Source organism: Thermothelomyces heterothallicus, assembly GCF_042370625.1.
Source record: "Thermothelomyces heterothallicus CBS 202.75 unplaced genomic scaffold P884_scaffold_1, whole genome shotgun sequence".
In the NCBI taxonomy this organism is placed as follows: domain Eukaryota; kingdom Fungi; phylum Ascomycota; class Sordariomycetes; order Sordariales; family Chaetomiaceae; genus Thermothelomyces; species Thermothelomyces heterothallicus.
This window is the reverse complement of record NW_027192562.1, coordinates 323,156-337,505: the sequence shown is the minus strand read 5'-3', so window position 1 is coordinate 337,505 and position 14,350 is coordinate 323,156. Positions and strand designations below refer to the sequence as shown.

Sequence of the window (14,350 nt, the reverse complement as noted above, 5' to 3'; positions counted from 1 at the left end):
CCGAGCCAGCTCCACCCAGCGAGTTGTTCCCGGCCCGTGGTCCACCTAACGTTAATTTTTGCGCCCTGGGAGAACTGCCACGCCCTTCCCGGCTTTGTTAGGCGGTGAAGCCCAGCAGAAGGGCGCAATTCCGACAAGTGGTCCTGACCCCGGATTTCTGGGGACTCTCCCGATGTCGGCCAATCGAGCAGCACACAGCTCTGCTAGCGGGCCACAGCACTTCGCGAATGAGGCCCACTGATCGGACGTGAACGCCCTGTCGCCTGCACCCAAGCCGAGAGCCGGTGTGGTGCGAATACTCATTTATAAAATGGAAACGGGAGCGAATATGTGTAAGAGAGAAATCCTGCACCACATTTGACGCGCAGACTTTCGAGATTGTCTTCTGACTTGGTGACGACGTTTTTCATGTTGTAGCCATGAGGGGGCCACGTCCGCTTGGCGTTGTGATCAAGCTCGGTGAGTGAGAAACGGCGATTTAAGACAGGGGGGCTGTGTGTAATGTAACTGACATCTTTCAGGGACCAGCTCCATTGTCGACGAGAAGACCCATGAGCCCCTCCTCTCTATCCTGACGTCGATAGTGGAAACGGCAGTGAAGCTGAGGAAAGATGGTCACAGGGTCATCATTGTCTCCTCCGGCGCCATCGGCGTTGGGCTGCGGAGGATGGACGTCGAGAAGAGGCCGAAGCATCTTTCCAAGCTGCAGGTATGGAGATTTCCCCTCTACAGACCCGAAGTAACAAGACATCTCTGACAGAGCGTGTAGGCACTTGCAGCCATCGGCCAGTGCCGGCTCATGAGTCTCTGGGACAGCCTGTTTACTCACCTCATGCAGCCCATTGCCCAGATCCTCTTGACAAGAAACGACATTGCCGACGTAAGTTGGACTGTGAGCAGCCCCCATGTTGTGCCCGGCTACTGACGCCAGCACGCAGAGGTCACGCTATCTCAATGCCCAGAGGACATTCAACGAGCTGCTCGACATGGGCGTCATTCCCATCGTCAACGAGAACGACACGCTGGCAGTGTCAGAAATCAAGTTTGGCGATAATGACACGCTCTCGGCTATCACAGCGGCCATGGTACACGCAGACCTGCTCTTCCTCATGACCGACGTCGACTGCTTGTACGACAAGAATCCGAGAACCCACCCCGACGCCCACCCTATCGAGGTGGTCGAGGATATCGGGTCCTTGGTAGCAGATGGTGAGTTGTTTCTTCCGACGCCAACGACGGCTTTTAAACTCACGCCTCGTCAACAGTCTCAACTGCTGGTTCCTCACTCGGCACAGGCGGCATGTCTACCAAGATCGTCGCCGCTCGCCTCGCCACCTCGGCCGGCGTAACAACCGTCATCACGCGGTCTTCCAACCCAGGCAACATTGTTAAGATTGTCAAGCACATCCAAGCCAGCCGCTCACCGCCTTCCCTCGTCACCAAAGCCAACCAAACAACAACATCAGTAGCGGCGGCGGCGGCGGCGGCAGCAGCAGCAGCAGCAAACCCCGGCCTCGCGCCCGCGGGAGCAACGCCGGCCCCGAACAAGATCCCCCTCCACACGCGTTTCCTACCCTCTCCGCACCCGGTCCGCGACCGCTATTTCTGGATCCTGCACGGCCTGCGGCCCCACGGCACGCTGTACATCGACCAGGGCGCGTACAAGGCGCTGCTCGGCAAGGCCGGCCTGCTGCCGGTGGGCGTGGTGGACGTGGAGGGCAACTTTGCGCAGCACGAGGCCGTGAGGCTCTGCGTGGTGGAGAGGAGGAAGAAGAAGAAGGGGCAGAGGAAAGACGGAAAAGGGAAGGCCAAGGGAGGTAGGAGCCAAGGAGATTCGGGGGCGCAGAACAGCGGGGACGAGGACGAGGAGGAGAAAAGAGAAAAGGAAAATGAAATCCCTGATAGGGAACCGGCTGATGGGGAGGATGGGAGCGAGGTCGATGACAGCGACGGTGACGATAAGCTCTGGGAGGGTGAGCCTCGCGAGGTGGGCAGAGCGCTGAGCAATTACTCGAGCTCCGAGATCGCGAGGATCAAGGGGCGGCAGAGTGCGGAGGTGGAGGGCATCCTGGGGTACGCGGATAGCGAGTATGTCGCGCAGAGGGAGAGCATCAGCTTCTTTGATTCGGTCAGGGGGAGCAGGCCGGCCACCCCCGTTCGGGAGGTGCTGGATGGGAAGGGGATTGGGGGGTATGAAGTGGAAGGGGCGGTTTTTTGAGCGGGTGTGGAAGAAAGGGTCTGGGGTCTCGGAAGGCTAGAGGAATAATCGGATTGGAAGAGAGGGAAAATCGGCATAGACAAAACAGACGGAATTCTCGTGGTCTCTGATAAGTTAGAGCTGGCTGGAGATCGAAGTGTTTCTGCCATGACCACCGCAATCAATCCTGCCTCATGCTAGTATTTCTAAAGGTCCCTTTTGAACGCCTGACGCCATTGACAATATTGCACATAGTATAGCACCTGATCCCTCATCCTATCACCCGGCAAAGAGTGTGTCTTCGTCGCGAAGGTACTCTCCGCAATCTGCTTGCCGGAAGCATACGATGCCCGTGGGATCCAGCCGTCTGGCCTCGGTTGTACTCCTCGCGGTCTGCTCCAAAGTAAGCCGCGCTGTCAAAAAGGGGACGCCGACAAAACAGGGGGTCACCTACCACACCAAAGCCCAGCGGGATATCTGCCATGTTATAGACAACACAGCCCTGATGCTCGGGGCAGTCCTCCGACCACCGTCCAACATGCGCTTTGACCACTATCCATCGCCAATACGGTCAGCGTTCTCGCTTCTTCGTCCCCTAGCACGTGGATGGGACCAGAAAGGCAAGAAGAGACACCCACCGTTCGACCCATACAGGAACGGTTGCGCCCCGTTATCCTTGACCCAGATCTTGTGCCGCGCGCCCGCTGCGATGATGGGCAGGGCCGTGATGTGTAGGCGGAACTTGCCCGACTTGGTCATCTTTCCGAGGCAGGTGCCCAAACTGAGAAGGGCGTCGCGGCTGACACAGGTCGCGAGGTTGGCGATGGACAGCTTGACGTAGTAAACCTGTGTGCGTGGTATGAGCTGTGAGCGCGGGTTTCAGGTCGACGAGGTAGAGAAGCTGTTGCTCCGGCGGCCGGAGACAAGGGGTAGCGTACGCGAGAGTGGTTCAACCTGAAAACATAGCGGTCACCGTCTTCGAGAGGCGCGATCAGACTCTTCAAGTCGGACATGTAGTTGGCTAGCTGAGAGGGAGGGGCGGGGGGTTAGTTGATTTGCTTGGATGGAGAGCGGCATTGGGACCAACAAGGAAGGGCAAACCTTGTCCAACACCGTCTTCATTTCTTGATCTGTTAATGGACGCATCTTGATGGCAAGCGAGCAAGAAGTCAGTTGCTATTCGTCCTTAGATTGTCAAAAACTGAGTGTCGTTGTTTGCCTATGTACGGTTGACAATGTTCACGATGTTTCTTATCGTGAACTTCGAGAAAAAAAGTCGAGGCCAATCGCAAACCCCACATTGAGCTGGTCTCTCGGATGGACCCACTTTTACCCGCCTCGCCTGGGCGCACTAGGCTTCTCCAGCCGGTCACTGAGTGAATCCACACCTTATAATTTCAATCTGACGCGCCAGTATTACGAAGCATCGAAAAAGGCCCGCTGGCCAAATGGTAAGGCGCCAGATTTCGGCTCTGGAGATTGTGCGTTCGAGCCGCACGTGGGTCGAGCTTCATTTTTTTCGTTTTTTGAACATTCTCCGCTCCTGTGGATTTTTTTTTTTTTTTTTCCCTAACGGTGCATGTATGGACGTATTTTGCTCTACTTCGAAAACTGCTGCATGCTGAGAACCATTGCCAACCCTAGAAAGGAAGATGTCAAGCGATGTATTTAACGCAAAAAAGACAAGACAGCCCAGTAGCCCATTTTCCGCCTAATTGCCTGCCTCTTGTCATACGAACAGTCCCTTGGCTCCCCAATCAAGGCTTTGTTTGACCTTTAACAGGTCTGGAGCAGTCCGTAGTTGCCTCTTCACTCGGTCATTTCTTCGCCCACTGATCACTTCCGGAAGGTACCGCAGCATGGAATCTGCCGCTTCCCTTCTCTTTCCCCTACCCGCTTCTGCAGGAGCCGCAATTAAATACCTACGCACGAACAAGCTTTAAACTTTCTTGAAGCGGCAGATCATTTCCCTGGGCCCATGTTTCTGGAGTTCTCCCGCTTCGAGAGCCTGCAGCTCCCGCAACGACCAGCGCAACAGAAGACACGCCGCAGCTCGCTTCCCCATGGGCACAACTCTCCCAATTGGACTCTCTCAATTGGATTGGGCGAGGTTTCGACAACAAAATCACCCGCGGGATCCACCATCAGCTTTTGGGCAGAGAGCGATGCAGAAGAGCAACCAGGGCGTGCAGGGGCAGCAACCGGGTTTTCGGGTCGCGACGATACCTTCCTCTTTAGTTGGTATTGCAACCTTTGTTAGAATATCCGGGCGTGCCCCCTCCCAAGTATCTTCTTTGGATCTTCTGCATCTCAACATGTACTTTGCTTATTCAATATTACGCAGTGAGATCCTGGAGGATTTCCAGCACACGCGGGGTTCTTTCTCCATCTCCAAGGGTCATTGACGTCCAGGTGTCCGCCAAGAACAGCATCATCGCAAACACGAAGCTTCTCGTTGGCTCGCGCCCTCCGGACGGGGACTCGGGCAGGTTTCCCCACGGCGGGACCTTCGGAGGCGACGTGCCGCAGGGCTCGTTTGCGGAATGGTCTCGGCACGGCGGGAGCCCAAGGCCCCAAGAACCTGGTCAGGGCATTCGCCAAATTAACCACAGTGTTGCCTCTTCGGTCTGGGCGCCTTCCGGCAACGGTCCTGCCAGCGCCCTGCAATCACTGACGTTTCGGCAGGTCAGCGAGGGGGTGAGGCCGGCTGGGTATTCAACCCCCTGGTTTTTGTGTTTAAGCTACTTCATGCTGAGGACGGTTTACTCCATAGTGTACAGTATTGTATGTACACTGCAGTATCCGTACATCCTGCAAGTTCTCTGCGGCTCTCACACAAACTAGGTAGTTCCTAGTATACTGTGTAGTAGTAAGTGTATGCTCCCCACGCGAACCGGGTTACCGTGCCTGCCAAGCGGCAGGGTCTGTTGCATAATAGCATGCCCTGCAGACGGGGCGACGGCGCTTTGCAACTTTCGCGAGCACCTTAGTTCTGAACGGGCCGAGAACCCTTCCCCCCTCTCTTGCAGTCAATCTGCAATCAGCTTGCTTACCATTCAGTACCTGTCCGCGTGGCATCCTCCATCGTGCTAATCATCCGCGGTGGGATGCCCTTGCCTGTTCCCCGGATGCATCCCCGAAGTTGCATCCAGCTCGCCCTGGCGGCCAGAGCTGCCGCTATTCCACCTACCGGAGATGTTTGTTTGGCCCTGTCCTTGATTCTGTCTCCTCCGCTCAGTGCTGGAAGCGTGCCGATTTTCCTGATTTCCTAGAATGTCCAGAGGGTCCAGCCAAGCCATGGGGTTTATTAATAGGAGGACCACCGTCCCCTCGGTTGAGACGAGTTCGATGTGCTCGTGGGATAGGCCGGCAGAGTCGAGGCAAACCAGTCTCTGCGATCCAAGATGAGGACCTCCTCTCGTTTAATCGGTGCCCTTGCGGCGGCACGTAAGTCAGAGAGCTTAGCGTGGCTCACGGTCCTTCCTGTCACTAACTTGCTAGCTTTGTAGTCTTGCCGTCTGCCCTTGCCCAGAACAACGCGCCGGTAACCTTTACCGACCCGGACTCGGGCATTACCTTCAACACGTGGGGCCTCGCCGAGGATTCTCCCCAGACTAAGGGCGGTTTCACTTTTGGTGTTGCTCTGCCCTCTAATGCCCTCACCACCGACGCCAAGGAGTTCATCGGTTACTTGGTAAGCCATGTCCGGGCGCACATGCCCTTCGCGGCTGCTAACCGCCCCAGAAATGCGCGAGGAACGATGGGAGCGGTTGGTGCGGTGTCTCCCTGGGCGGCCCCATGACCAACTCGCTCCTCATCGCGGCCTGGCCCCACGAGGACACCGTCTACACCTCTCTCCGCTTCGCCACCGGCTATGCCATGCCGGATGTCTACCAGGGGAACGCCGAGATCACCCAGGTCTCCTCCTCTGTCAACTCGACGCACTTCAGCCTCATCTTCAGGTGCCAGAACTGCCTGCAATGGAGTCAAAGCGGCACCACCGGCGGCGCCTCCACCTCGAACGGCGTGTTGGTCCTCGGCTGGGTCCAGGCATTCGCCGACCCCGGCAACCCGACCTGCCCCGACCAGATCACCCTCGAGCAGCACGACAACGGCATGGGTATCTGGGGTGCCCAGCTCAACTCCGACGCCGCCAGCCCGTCCTACACCGAGTGGGCTGCCCAGGCCACCAAGACCGTCACGGGTGACTGCGGCGGTCCCACCGAGACCTCTGTCGTCGGTGTCCCCGTTCCGACGGGCGTCTCGTTCGATTACATCGTCGTTGGCGGCGGTGCCGGTGGCATCCCCGCCGCCGACAAGCTCAGCGAGGCCGGCAAGAGTGTGCTGCTCATCGAGAAGGGCTTTGCCTCGACCGCCAACACCGGAGGCACTCTCGGCCCCGAGTGGCTCGAGGGCCACGACCTTACCCGCTTTGACGTGCCGGGCCTGTGCAACCAGATCTGGGTTGATTCCAAGGGGATCGCTTGCGAGGATACCGACCAGATGGCTGGCTGTGTCCTCGGCGGCGGTACCGCCGTGAATGCCGGCCTGTGGTTCAAGCCCTACTCGCTCGACTGGGACTACCTCTTCCCTAGTGGTTGGAAGTACAAGGACGTCCAGCCGGCCATCAACCGCGCCCTCTCGCGCATCCCGGGCACTGATGCTCCCTCGACCGACGGCAAGCGCTACTACCAACAGGGCTTCGATGTCCTCTCCAAGGGCCTGGCCGGCGGCGGCTGGACCTCGGTCACGGCCAATAACGCGCCAGACAAGAAGAACCGCACCTTCTCCCATGCCCCCTTCATGTTCGCCGGCGGCGAGCGCAACGGCCCGCTGGGCACTTACTTCCAGACCGCCAAGAAGCGCAGCAACTTCAAGCTCTGGCTCAACACGTCGGTCAAGCGCGTCATCCGTGAGGGCGGCCACATCACCGGCGTCGAGGTCGAGCCGTTCCGCGACGGCGGTTACCAGGGCATCGTCCCCGTCACCAAGGTTACGGGCCGCGTCATCCTCTCTGCCGGTACCTTTGGCAGTGCAAAGATCCTGCTGAGGAGCGGTATCGGTCCGAACGATCAGCTGCAGGTTGTCGCGGCCTCGGAGAAGGATGGTCCTACCATGATCAGCAACTCGTCCTGGATCAACCTGCCTGTCGGCTACAACCTCGATGACCACCTCAACGTAAGTTTCAGAACGCAGAGTTGGTCAAGTGACAAAATACTGCGAAGCGAACCGCTGACCTCCTTCGGTAGACCGACACTGTCATCTCCCACCCCGACGTCGTGTTCTACGACTTCTACGAGGCGTGGGACAATCCCATCGAGTCTGACAAGAACAGCTACCTCAACTCGCGCACCGGCATCCTCGCCCAAGCCGCTCCCAACATTGGGCCTATGTGAGTCCGGCGAGCTCAAGCCTGTTTGTGTTCCCTAACTAACCGAAGCCAACAAGGTTCTGGGAAGAGATTAAGGGTGCGGACGGCATTGTTCGTCAGCTCCAGTGGACTGCCCGTGTCGAGGGCAGCCTGGGGGCTCCCAACGGCAGTACGTAGATCCCCCCCCCCCCTTTTTTTTTTCATCGACTAATCACCACGCTAACTTTGTCCGTCCGCTATGCAGACACCATGACCATGTCGCAGTACCTCGGCCGTGGTGCCACCTCGCGCGGCCGCATGACCATCACCCCGTCCCTGACAACCGTCGTCTCGGACGTGCCCTACCTCAAGGACCCCAACGACAAGGAGGCCGTCATCCAGGGCATCATCAACCTGCAGAACGCCCTCAAGAACGTCGCCAACCTGACCTGGCTCTTCCCCAACTCGACCATCACGCCGCGCCAATACGTTGACAGCGTAAGTTTTTGTTTACACTCCTCTCCCCCATCCCTCCTCCTTCAGATTGCACTTTTACTTCCTCTCAAAAGAGGGAGAAAGAGAGAAAGGACAATTCCATACTGACGTGACCCTTCTTCCCCCCCCCCCCCCCTTTTCTCCAGATGGTCGTCTCCCCGAGCAACCGGCGGTCCAACCACTGGATGGGCACCAACAAGATCGGCACCGACGACGGGCGCAAGGGCGGCTCCGCCGTCGTCGACCTCAACACCAAGGTCTACGGCACCGACAACCTCTTCGTCATCGACGCCTCCATCTTCCCCGGCGTGCCCACCACCAACCCGACCTCGTACATCGTGACGGCGTCGGAGCACGCCTCGTCCCGCATCCTCGCCCTGCCCGACCTCACGCCCGTCCCCAAGTACGGGCAGTGCGGCGGCCGCGAATGGAGCGGCAGCTTCGTCTGCGCCGACGGCTCCACGTGCCAGATGCAGAACGAGTGGTACTCGCAGTGCTTGTGAGCCCACGCGTGGGTTGTTAACAAGCCCCGAGGGCCGTGAGTTTGTGTGGTGATAGGAACTCTGGTTTTCTTGATGGGGAGTTGAGTTTGTGAAATTTTTACGTGTCCATACAATCAACTTCCCAGCCTTCCTCTGGTGTTTGCTTCAATGTCCATAGTGTTTTTTCTCGATCGTACATAACTTTCATTGATCAGCTTCATTGACCACACGGACATCATATGTATGCATTGCGGAGTCCGAATGTTGCCTCCCCAGCTGGTACTACATGTACTGTACATACACACACTCACTCCTCGACATCCACCAGTTCCTTGTATAATGGAAGCACGACAACCGAAACAGACCAGCAGCTGAGGTGTCTTTCAAGTTACCCTGGACATTGCGAAGTCGCTCACCAATGTCTCAACAAAGGCACCACCCCATGCCGTCAATCCTCTCGGTGTTCATCCCTAAATAGAACGTCCCACTAGACATCGAGCGGACCATATGCTGGCCATGACACTGAGCATGCCCTCTTTGCGCGCACAGCTAAATAGCAAAGAAAAAACAAGAGACCTATACATAATACCCACAGAATGTAAAAAAAGAAACCAGGTCACATCATAACCGTGAGATAAGAGACTGGCATGTCAGTCCCCTGTGCTTCGAATGTAGATAAACCCACGGGCAGCGAAATGCCCGATAGACCCCTATATGCCGGAGGCCCTACAGGAGTTGACGTCTGTGAGGGGTTAATATTCAGCTTCGACCATAGTCGGGCCGCGGAAGGAACAGGTGTGCTCAAAAACAACCTCATCCATCCAGCAGACCGGCTGCCCCCGGCCTCTGGCCGAGCGATGGACCGCTTCGTAGCGCACCAGCTCGGTGAAGTTCAGCCGGTCCTCCACCAGCTTCCTGACCCAAACCAAATCAGCGTCATAAGTCTTCTGCTTGGCATCCAGCTTCTGGTTGCCTTCGTCCGGGAGCTTGTGCCTGACGCGGTAGTTTAGGTACACCTTAAAATACTGCCGCTGGCGGTTGGGGCCCTTTTTGTACACTGGGCTGTTATCAGGATCGACAAAGTCGTATGCAGTCTCTGACGAGAAACAGTCAGAAACGGTCGTCAGCAGCATGTCAAGGAGCGAAAAGCCAATCTTCTTGCGCCTGTAATCGGGGTGGACGAAGACGTTGACCCTGGCGGTGGCTCTGCTGCTGCCGTTGGCACTGCCTCCGAGGCCGGGCTGCCAAACGGAGAGGAAGGCAAAGCCTAGGATCTCTCCGCGACTCTGCTTGTCCTGAAGCGGAATTTGCTGGAAAACTGAAAATGAGAGATTCCCATCGGTCAGCCCTAGGTCTCTGGCCGAGCCGCGGACAGCAACGATAAAAGGCATCCCGAGTTGCTGAGTGGTACCGAGGATGTTCTGAAACTCCTCTACAGAAAGTGGTTGGGAGTCAAGTGCTTGCAACCCGTGTTTCACCTCCCAGTTGTAGATTGCGCAAACTGCTTCCATGTCACCCTTTACGGCTGGGCGCAAAAAGGAGGCGATTCGCGGGACAAAACGGTGATATTCTGGCCTCTCAATTACTGGCTCGTCGATGGCAATACCTTCGGGTGCCGCGTATTCAAGTTGGGTAGGTAAGGTAAAACGCTTGTTCTCGCGGAGGCGATCATTGCGGCGCGTGTTGTAATGTTTTCTGAGAAGAGTCGAGGTCCAGTTCCGGCGCCGCCAGTCCATGTTTGGATCGAGCGGTGTAGGGTCAAGCATGGTTTCCGGTTGAATGACCGGTGGCAGGAGACGCCCGGTGAAGGTATCAATGTCGCACCTCCAGTGGGCCTCGCCACAATGACTGAGGTTTGCAACAACGTTTTTAGGGACGCCTTTCGTCCAGGCGTTGATAAACGACCCGAGATAGGACGCTTGGGTGAAGACCTCGTCCGCATCTCGGCCGTTGGGATCGGACCAGTTATATTTGGTCCACGTATTACCCAGGGCAGGGGACTTGTAAATGCTGGGTTTCAGGCCGATGGTGTTCCTTATGTCCGCATTCGTGCCCTTTGATTGTCGAGCATCAACACCATTGTTGCTAATGTTGAACCCAGATCCCAGTGACGGAAGGCTGTATGACGATCCTGGGTAGTTCCTATCCGGGCGCGGCATCCGGTACATGCTCAGGTCAGGTTCAAGTTGGTCGAGCTGAGGAGCATGTACGCCGCCGTCTCGGCCATTACGCCAACCACCATGCTGCTCGTCACCCCCTGCGCCAACACCTCGCGGGCCGCCGCCCTTTTGTCCGCGTCCTCGCCGGCGCCCCATACTGCTGCTCTCGGGCTCCTCACGCAGAACAGAACCGCGCCCGAATGGTACGGTTTCGAATTTCTGAGTCTCTGACACTCTAAGTCTAGGATGAAGACTAGTATGTGAAGATGTATGGTTAGCATCAGGGTGGTAAGATGTCTTGGAGCCGATAGGTTCTGCGCATGGTTCAGTGTTGACAGGTTGTTTGCGGGCCTGAGAAGGCTCTGCGTTCTTGGTGCAGGGGCGGGAGGCAACTTCGCCCGAGTTTGCCGCGGCAGGTGCCTTCTGCATTACATCCTGGTGCTCGCAGGGAAAGACTTCTGGTAAGCCTGAATTTGTTGTAGAGGAATCGTCGGCCCAAAAGTCACCATCCTCATAGTAGAGGTATGCTGACGGATCGACGATACCCTTTGCAATCCTTTGGGCGTCCCAGTATGTGATGGTTAGTCCTTTGGGCTGGTTCCTCAGGAGTGCTTGCTGAGCCCGGGACCGGTTGCGAGTCCGCGTTCCAGGTTGGTCGGCTGGCAGGTTGCACGGGTGGCCTCTCTCTTCGACTAAGTCGCTGAGTTCGTTTCGGACGTGTGGGTGTGGTTGAGACGGGGGCTGCAACTTGCGCTGGGAGTCTGGCTCTCTAATTTCGGAAGCACCAGAGAAGCCGATGGCAGAAAGGAATTGGACCTCCAGCTCCGCAGAATCGAGATCCTGCAGCGTCTCGTTGCCCCGGCCCATGTTCAGCATCCTGGTGACGATTGACTGGTTGAGTAAGAGGGAAATCGAACGTCAGCAATTCGGAAAAAAAAAATTAAACTGACCTCGTTGTTGATTCCTAGATAGCGTTGCCAGTGAGATTAAAGCTAATCCATTCTCTAGCGCTGAGCTTCCGTTAGTTACCCCAACATTGCCATCGATCAATGGCAAACAGGAATACACATACCTTGACAAAAGTCACAAAGAATGAACTAGTCTCGTCGACTTTCGACGGTTGATGTTACTGAAACCCTGACGCAGACACGAAGTTTGAAAGACACAAGCCGCTCGCAACCGAGATGGCAGTTGATAGGAAGAGAGATGTGTGTGTGTCGGGCTGGAAGCAATTCGAAAGAGAGAAGGATTTCTCTTACCAGGATTCAAAAATGCCCAGATGGATAAGAATGGAAAAATCTTAGTAATTGCCGAGTTGTGCAGACCGTACGGGAAAAGCGAAAGCAGAGGGAGAGACTGAGGAAGCGTTCGTCGATTTTTCGTAGGATGACCGAACTGCGGGAAGCAAAGGAGATACCGCACATCGTTGTTCACATAAGAAGTTCATGTCAATCAGGTACGCACAGTGCCAGAATTAATAAGCCCAGTTAGAAGCAATCAGCATGGAACCCTTGGTTCAAAGGAAGGAGCGATGGGATGTGCAAGGGAATTACATTACTAAGTAGGAACACGATGGGTACTGAATCTGCTTATGTGTGCAAAAAGCCTAAGGCGTCAAGATTCAGCATACCAAACACATTCAAGTTTATCAATTGTTGAAATTGTAGAGCTTCTGCTAGTTGAACTCTCCTTCCTGCTCTGCTCGGCTAAGAGTCAGCCGCGATTGCTAACAATCGCATGCGAATACTGGCCAGAGTCTTTGGATGCCTACAGCACAGAGCCACCACAGGCTGATGGCAATCCAACAGCACTGGTCTCGAGGCCTCGGAGCCTCGTTTTGCCTTGTGCTAGGACATTCCTTGAATTCCATCTTTGCTGGTGACGCGGACATCATGACAGTCAACTCACACAGTTCAGGGCGTTAGGATCCCGGAGAGGTTATCTTGTAACATCCGATCCACAAGAGGACTGAATCATCAGAAACGCGATATTTCATAGTACTTGGAAAAAGGGTCTTTTCCATAGAAATACCGCGAATCTACGTTGTGATGTGAATCAGTGATGGTGTAGTTGTTGGCTGTCACGTGGAACTTGAGTTGTCTGGTCCCTCTTGTTGTGACGCGATTGGTCTTCGCTGAATCCAGGCACCGACCGCTCCACAGTGCAAGAACGCAGCTCCCAGGACTTCAACATGCTGCTGCCACGACGAGAAATCTGCCGCCCTGGATACTTTGAGTACAATTCAAGTCACATTAGTTGAGCTCATGGACATTTTTTGGTAATACCAGTATATCGAAGTGATCGTTTCGCATACGGCTCGAGCGCAGACATGCTCTCCATCTTGCGGAAGGCGAGGCTCAAGGACAAGGAGCTGCGCATTCTGATGCTGTATGTGGCTCTACTGCGTGCAGGCATGCAGGGTAGTGAAATGTTCATTGCACCAGTTCATGCGTGCTGATGACAGTGCAGCGGCCTCGACAATGCGGGCAAAACCACGATTGTCAAGAAGATAATGGGCGAGGATGTCAACACGGTCAGCCCCACACTCGGCTTCATCATCAAGACAATCGACTATGAAGGGTAATTATACGAGCCCTCAAGGTTGTCAGTGCATTTTCATGGTTGCATACTGACTTCCCTCGAGATACAAGCTCAACATTTGTGCGGCTCAGTCTCCTGTTTGTCTGCGCTTCCCCCACTGACCGGACGCTCAGGGGATGTAGGCGGCCAAAAGACGCTCCGCTCATACTGGCGAAACTACTTCGAGAAGACGGATGCCCTGATCTGGGTTGTTGATGCCACAGACAGGCTGCGCATCCAAGACTGCAGGGAGGAGCTGCACGGCCTTCTTCAGGAGGAGGTGAGCTGTTGCTGAATTTCGCTAGAGAACCGCCCCGCAGCTGACGATGGGAGAAAAGCGACTTTCAGGGGCAAGTCTTCTAGTGTTTGCGAACAAGACTGATGTCTCTGGGTGCATGACTGGCGACGAACTGATGAAGGCTGGTCTCAACACCTTTGCGCCTGTGCCAGTAAAGAACTAAAGCTGATGTGTTGGATATAGGCTTTACGACTCGATGAGATCCGGACTCATCGATGGAATATCCTCCAGTGCAGTGCAATGACTGGCCAAAATCTCAGTCAAGGACTGGCTTGGGTTGTGGAGGATGCCAAAGCCCGACTCTTCTTGTATTGATTGAGGGCTGACCCGAGTTTCGCCGTCGTGGCCTCGATGCTACACCAGACATCTTCAGGTCACAACGTAACTCTCCTCGAAGGCGCTAATGATTTTTTTTTGGGTTCTCCACTGGAAGAATTGCGAGCGTGATCATGGTCAAGCAGAGTGTTGGCCGGGCCATAACAGATTGCGAACCAAGCGCCGTGATTCCGTCGTTGCTGGGGAAATGGGTTAGAGGAACTCCGTACCTACCATGTAAACTGTAAACAAAGGTGCCCAATGTGGGTCAGACCTCGGAGGCGGGGAGACCGAGCATGTGTAGTGTAAACAAATTTACGGCAAGATCCTTTGTGAGTACCTTGCGGGAAAGCAAAAATTCTAATAATATCGTGTTATTTGCGCACGAAAACGAGCCTTCGGTGGCACGGAATTTGGTCCAGGCACATTCTGAAACAAAGGCATTATGATCTTGAGGTTGCATCATCCTGAACA

General features: G+C 55.5%; 5 protein-coding genes and 1 non-coding gene across 6 annotated transcripts; 4 read left to right on the top strand and 2 right to left on the bottom strand.

Moving 5' to 3' along the window:
- Positions 1 to 419: 419 nt before the first annotated feature.
- On the top strand, positions 420 to 2,218 carry P884DRAFT_188608 (Aspartate/glutamate/uridylate kinase; the record flags this gene model as incomplete). Its single annotated transcript, XM_069437375.1, has 5 exons — positions 420 to 459; positions 522 to 709; positions 770 to 880; positions 939 to 1,209; positions 1,266 to 2,218. The coding sequence occupies 5 exons, from the start codon at positions 420 to 422 to the stop codon at positions 2,216 to 2,218; spliced, it is 1,563 nt and encodes a 520-aa protein (XP_069301400.1).
- A 258-nt stretch (positions 2,219 to 2,476) lies between these two features.
- P884DRAFT_273757 (uncharacterized protein) lies at positions 2,477 to 3,343 on the bottom strand (the record flags this gene model as incomplete). The annotated part of the gene is made up of 5 exons (XM_069442624.1): positions 2,477 to 2,590; positions 2,652 to 2,749; positions 2,836 to 3,043; positions 3,136 to 3,222; positions 3,299 to 3,343. The coding sequence occupies 5 exons, from the start codon at positions 3,341 to 3,343 to the stop codon at positions 2,477 to 2,479; spliced, it is 552 nt and encodes a 183-aa protein (XP_069301399.1).
- Positions 3,344 to 3,631: 288 nt separating this feature from the next.
- P884DRAFT_t18 lies at positions 3,632 to 3,703 on the top strand. Its single transcript has one exon. It is a non-coding gene; the product is annotated as a tRNA-Arg (tRNA).
- A 1,898-nt stretch (positions 3,704 to 5,601) lies between these two features.
- Positions 5,602 to 8,545, top strand: P884DRAFT_273756 (carbohydrate-binding module family 1 protein; the record flags this gene model as incomplete). The annotated part of the gene is made up of 7 exons (XM_069442623.1): positions 5,602 to 5,644; positions 5,707 to 5,891; positions 5,942 to 7,375; positions 7,447 to 7,589; positions 7,646 to 7,737; positions 7,813 to 8,045; positions 8,189 to 8,545. The coding sequence occupies 7 exons, from the start codon at positions 5,602 to 5,604 to the stop codon at positions 8,543 to 8,545; spliced, it is 2,487 nt and encodes an 828-aa protein (XP_069301398.1).
- A 731-nt stretch (positions 8,546 to 9,276) lies between these two features.
- On the bottom strand, positions 9,277 to 12,107 carry P884DRAFT_288467 (uncharacterized protein; the record flags this gene model as incomplete). The annotated part of the gene is made up of 3 exons (XM_069443953.1): positions 9,277 to 11,574; positions 11,634 to 11,647; positions 12,014 to 12,107. The coding sequence occupies 3 exons, from the start codon at positions 12,105 to 12,107 to the stop codon at positions 9,277 to 9,279; spliced, it is 2,406 nt and encodes an 801-aa protein (XP_069301397.1).
- Positions 12,108 to 12,849: 742 nt separating this feature from the next.
- On the top strand, positions 12,850 to 14,201 carry P884DRAFT_325955 (ADP-ribosylation factor family-domain-containing protein). The gene is made up of 6 exons (XM_069445460.1): positions 12,850 to 13,071; positions 13,153 to 13,263; positions 13,328 to 13,344; positions 13,398 to 13,543; positions 13,602 to 13,682; positions 13,745 to 14,201. Exons 1-6 carry the CDS (start codon positions 13,013 to 13,015, stop codon positions 13,874 to 13,876), a joined length of 546 nt encoding a protein of 181 aa, XP_069301396.1. The 5' UTR covers positions 12,850 to 13,012; the 3' UTR covers positions 13,877 to 14,201.
- Positions 14,202 to 14,350: the final 149 nt, after the last annotated feature.